The sequence below is a fragment of the Quercus lobata genome, chromosome 4 (assembly GCF_001633185.2).
Source record: "Quercus lobata isolate SW786 chromosome 4, ValleyOak3.0 Primary Assembly, whole genome shotgun sequence".
Taxonomy (NCBI): domain Eukaryota; kingdom Viridiplantae; phylum Streptophyta; class Magnoliopsida; order Fagales; family Fagaceae; genus Quercus; species Quercus lobata.
This window is the reverse complement of record NC_044907.1, coordinates 96,718,207-96,723,837: the sequence shown is the minus strand read 5'-3', so window position 1 is coordinate 96,723,837 and position 5,631 is coordinate 96,718,207. Positions and strand designations below refer to the sequence as shown.

The 5,631-nt window shown below is 42.8% G+C and overlaps 1 protein-coding gene across 1 annotated transcript; it reads left to right on the top strand.

Annotated features, from left to right (window-relative positions):
* The first annotated feature begins 310 nt into the window (after window positions 1-310).
* Window positions 311-859, top strand: LOC115986263. Its single transcript, XM_031109108.1, has one exon. It carries the CDS (start codon window positions 311-313, stop codon window positions 857-859), a length of 549 nt encoding a protein of 182 aa, XP_030964968.1.
* The last annotated feature ends 4,772 nt before the right edge of the window (window positions 860-5,631 follow it).

Here is a 5,631-nt window from a genome sequence, read left to right as displayed (position 1 = left end):
CTGGTCTGTTGGATTTGTGTTTTCTTTGTTTATTACATGAACACGCTTGGAGCAAGGGCATGACTTCTAAAATGCAAGCAAAATGTGCAAAATGCAAGCAAGCCCAAAAAGGACAATGTTCAGTAGATTAGGAGGCTTAGCCTCCCCGTGTGGTTATTTCTTTCTCTCTTGTAGCCCCTCTTTAGAACCTTGTATCTAGACTAGGATTTCCTTTCGTTGTATCTTGTTTGGGCCGCATTCTAAGAAGTCGGGCTCTTCAGCACAGAACTAGCAGTATACCCCTTTGAACGTCCCACTTGAGCAGGTCCTTATGCAGATCAAGGATGATCCTTCCTTGAAGTGGTCGGAGAAAATGAGGGTAGATCCCAATAAGCGCAATAGGAACAAGTATTGTCGCTTCCATAGGGATCATGGTCATGATACAGACGAGTGTTTCGATTTAAAGCAGCAAATTGAAAATCTCATAAGGCTAGGGAAGTTGAGAAATTTCCTTGGACGAGACCATAGGGACGAGAAAATGAAAGGGAGGATGGAAGAATCATCACGACCACCGCTCGGAGAAATAAGAGTCATTATAGGGGGAAGTTCAACAGGCCAGTCATCCAAGTCCAAGAAAGCATACTTGAAGGTAGTGCAGAGCATCCAGCTTTCTGGACGGTCACCGAGAGCAAGGTCCACGGACGAACCAGCGATCACCTTCACGGATGAAGACGCTGCAAGAATTCATCACCCCCATGATGATGCTCTCGTCATCACCTTACTGATTGCTGACTACACAACTAGAAGAGTGCTTATGGACAACGGAAGCTCGGCGGACATTTTGTATTATCCAGCTTTTCAGCAAATGAGGTTAGGATGAGACCAACTCCGTCCAGTAAACTCCCCCTAGTAGGTTTTGGTGGAATGAAGGTATAACCCTGGGTACTATTTCCTTATCAGTGGTAGTGGGGGCATATCCATGACAAATCACCAAGGATGTGAACTTCCTTGTGGTAGATTGTCCGTCCTCCTATAACGCCATAATTGGAAGACCAACTTTGAATAGTTGGAAGGCTGTTACCTCTACTTACCACCTATCAGTCAAGTTCCCAACGGAACACGGAGTAGGACAGGTATAAGGGGACCAACTGGCAGCAAGAGAATGTTACCTGGCCATGTTGGCCATGGATGAATAAGTTAAAGCCATGAATATTGAAGAAAGGAGAGTGGTAGTAGAGCCTACCGAAGCATTGGAAGACATTTTCTTAAATGAAAATAACCCTGAGAAGTGTACCAGGGTTGGAGCAGATCTAGAAGAGGAGATTAAAAAGGACCTCGTCCAGTTTTTAAAGAAAAATATTGATGTGTTTGCATGGAGTCATGAGGACATGTCGGGTATAGATCCTAGTGTCATTACCCACCGTCTGAATGTATGTCCTTCCTCCAAGCCAGTGCGGCAAAAGAAGAGGGTGTTTGCTCCTGAGAGAGATGGTGCTATCAAAGACGCGGTTCAAAAGTTGATGGTGGCGAGGTTTATTCAGGAAGTGTATTACCCAGATTGGTTGGCCAATGTAGTAATGGTCAGGAAGGCGAAAGGCAAGTGGAGAATGTGCATAGATTTTACTGACTTGAACAAGGCTTGCCCTAAAGATAGTTATCCGCTGCCGCGCATTGACCAGTTGGTAGACCCAACTGCGGGCCACAAGTTGCTTAGTTTCATGGATGCTTTTTCTGGATACAATCAGATAAGGGTGGACGAGGCAGACCAAGAGAAAACATCATTTGTCATTAGTCAAGGCTTATTTTGTTATAAGGTGATGCCATTTGGCTTAAAAAACGCAGGGGCGACATATCAGAGATTGATCAACCATATGTTTCATTTGCAGATTGGGCGGAATGTGGAAGTCTACATAGATGACATGCTGGTGAAGAGTCAGGACGATGGAAGGCATCTAGACGACCTACAGGAGACATTTGACACGCTGAGACAGTATCACATGAAGCTGAATCCTAGCAAATATGCTTTCGGAGTATCATTAGGGAAATTCCTTGGCTTCATGGTCTCCCATAGGGGAATTGAAATGAATCCTGATAAAATTCAAGCAATACTGGACATGAAGCCTCCGCAAAATACCAAAGAAATCCAATCCTTTACTGGACGAGTTGCTGCACTCAACAGGTTTGTCTCTAAAGCCACTGACAAATGTTTGCCATTTTTTAAGGTTCTTAGAAAAGCATTCGAATGGACCAATGAATGTCAGAAAGCTTTTGAAGATCTGAAGACATACCTTACCATGACTCCATTGCTGAGTCCATCCGTAGTGGGAGAGGAGTTATATTTATACCTAACAGTAACCTCGCATGCCGTGAACTCAGCATTGATAAGAGAAGAAGATAAAGTGCAAAGACCCATGTACTATACGAGTAAGGCATTAAGGGGAGAGAAAGGACTGTACCCACAAATGGAGAAATTAGCCTTCGCATTGATCACCGCTTCCAGGAAGCTGAGGCATTATTTTCAAGCCCATGTCATTAATGTCATGATAGATCATCCGCTCAAGAAGGCGATGAATAGACTGGAAGCCGCAGGACGATTGATTCAGTGGGCCGTCGAGCTCAGTGAGTTTGACATCAGATATCAACCAAGGCATGCCATACAAGCTCAAGCATTAGCAGATTTCATTGCGGAGTTTACCCTAAGTCATGACGAGATAGAAGGCAGTAAGAGATGGGTCGTCCATGTGGATGGTTCGTCTACAAGGCATGCAGGTGGAATTAGTGTGGTCTTACAATCTCCAGAAGGAGACAAATTGAAACATAAGGTTCGTCTACAGTACCAAACAACTAACAATGAAGTCGAGTATGAAGCCCTTCTCAAAGGGCTAGAATTGGCTAAGTTTGTGGAAGCCAAGTCTATACTCGTCCTGGGGGATTCTCAGTTGGTCATGGGGCAAGTAAATGCAATGTATGAAGCAAAGGAAGAACGAATGAGGAAATACCTTAGTAGAGTGATGCGCCTTATGAAAAGATTTGAAAAAGCTGAATTCGTTCAAATCCCAAGGGAGGAGAACATGGAAGCTGATACTATAGCAAAAGAAGCCTCAGCAAATGAATCTGTGGACGAATCTGATGAAATTCAGTACATGCCAAGTATAGATATCGCAGAAGTACAACAGGTGGAGAATAGAGGAAATTGGATGACCTCGATTATATCATACTTGAAAGACGGACGGCTACCAGAAGAGAAAGACGAAGCCAGGAAGTTGAGGCTAAGATCGGCTAGATACGTTCTTATGGACGAAGTGCTATACAAGAGGGGCTTTTCTCAACCTTATCTTAGGTGCTTGGCTTCGGACGAAGCAAACTACGTACTAAGAGAAGTTCATGAAGGAGCATGTGACAATCACTCAAGAGTCAGGTCCCTAGTCCACAAGGTTGTTCATGTAGGGTATTACTAGCCAAATATGCAAGCTGATGCTAAAGCATACGTCAAGGTCTGCGACCAATGCCAACGGTTTAGTAACATCCCCAAACAACATTTAGAGTACCTCACCCCAATGATGGCATCGTGGCTCTTCGCACAATGGGGACTAGACATTTTGGGTCCCTTTCCTCTAGGCATAAGGCAGATGAAGTTCCTAGTTGTGGGCATTGATTACTTCACCAAATGGGTGAAAGTTGAACCATTAGCAACAATCACACAACAGAATGTTAAAAATTTCGTGTGGAAGAACATTGTGTGTAGATTTGGAGTGCCTAAGGTATTGGTATCTGATAACAGACGACAATTTGACAACACACTCTTCAGGCACTTCTGCGCACACTTTGGAATACAGAATCACTATTCCTCACCCGTTCATCCTCAAGCAAATGGCCAAGCTGAAGTGGCAAACCGATCTTTGTTGAAAATCATCAAGATCTGGCTTGAGGGGGCAAAAGGGATATGGCCAGATGAGTTGCTTAGTGTTCTATGGGCTTACAGGATGACAGTGAGAACCCCTACAGGAGAAACTCCTTTTAAGCTAGCTTATGGAAGCGAAGCAGTCATACCTGCAGAAGTACATAGGGCCAATCACAGGGTGATGATGTATCAAGATAAGGATAATGAGGAGCAACTCCGTTTGAACCTTGATCTAATAGACGAGGTAAGGGCAGATGCAGAATACAGGACAGCAAAGTACAAAAACCTCATGGCTGGGCAATATGATGCAATGGTGAAGCCAAGGCGTTTCAACATAGGAGATCTTGTCCTGAGAAAGGTCTCTTTGGGAAATTGGGCCCAAATTGGGAAGGACCCTACAAAGTTATCAACTGTAAAAGGCAAGGATCCTACTACTTGGAGGCCCTGGATGGGAGAAAATTGGAGCACCCTTGGAATGTGGAGCACTTGAGGAGGTACTATCAGTAAAATTGAGCCTAGACGAAGTATGGCCATGGATGAGCTTGGACCTTGTATGTAGACTTATGATTCTACTTATATTTAATGCTGTTTGTGTTTGATACTACTACTTTAATATTTGTGTTATGTTGTGATTATGGACGAAGTTATGGAGTTTGTACTTATTAAATAAAAAGAAAGGCATAAATATATGTATATGCCTTATCTGTAAACAATATTTATGTTATGTACAAAATGTTGTGTAAATTTCTAGTCTCCATGTTATTTTCGTTTGAACTAATCCACAATAAGGTCGAAAAGCCCAAGACGAGTAAATTCTCCGGACGCGAAGATGTAACTTCAATAAACAAGGGAAATGTATGCACGTCCAAGTATAGATGAGCAAATTTTCCCTTGAAATGGCACGTCCATAAAACATTCGTCTTTGGAATAGATGGGATGGACAATAGTACGTCCAAACACGGACGGACAATAGTACGTCCACAAAATGTTCGTCCCTGAAACAGACGGGATGAAACATATTACACGTCCACACATGGACGAATGAATGCAAAGACGATGTTTTGGTTTATTGACCAAAGCCTTCTAAAGTAATTAAGCTTATGGACGAATGCAAAGTTATCATTTGCATTAGAAGTCTTAAGACGAGTGATGTTCATATTTAGGATTTCACCAAGACGAGTATTTCACCAAGAGTTATATCTTAAAAGTTCCAAGCACTTTGTAAGGTATCACATTCATGGACGAGTAGAAGTTTATAACAAAAACACAACTTTCGTCCTTGTTATAACAAAAAGAAATAAACAAGTGTTTTAAGGGTGGACGACCAACGTCCAAACACCCTCTAAAGTAAAACTTGATAACTCGTCTGAAAGCTATGGACGAGATTAACATAAAGTTGAAACTTGTCTGAAAGATATGGACGAGATTAACATAAAGTTACAACAACAGTCTTAAAAAAGAAAAGAAAAAAGAAAGTAGAGTAAAAAAGCATAATCAGGCTGGAGGGGCGTCTGTGTGCTGGTCGTCCTGAGGTGGCTGGGTTGTAGCATCATCCTCTACGTTAACATCTTCTGAGCTCGTCTAGAGGAGGGAACTGCTAGGAGCACCACTAAGATTGAGTTTGATAGAGCTGAAATCAATATTGGGGAAGTTCTCCACGGCGTCCATCCTGAAGTCCTCAAACCCAGCTGCATAGTTGGTATTCAGTAGGTCCGTATACTGCTTGGACGCCTTAAACTCTGTAACCGCGT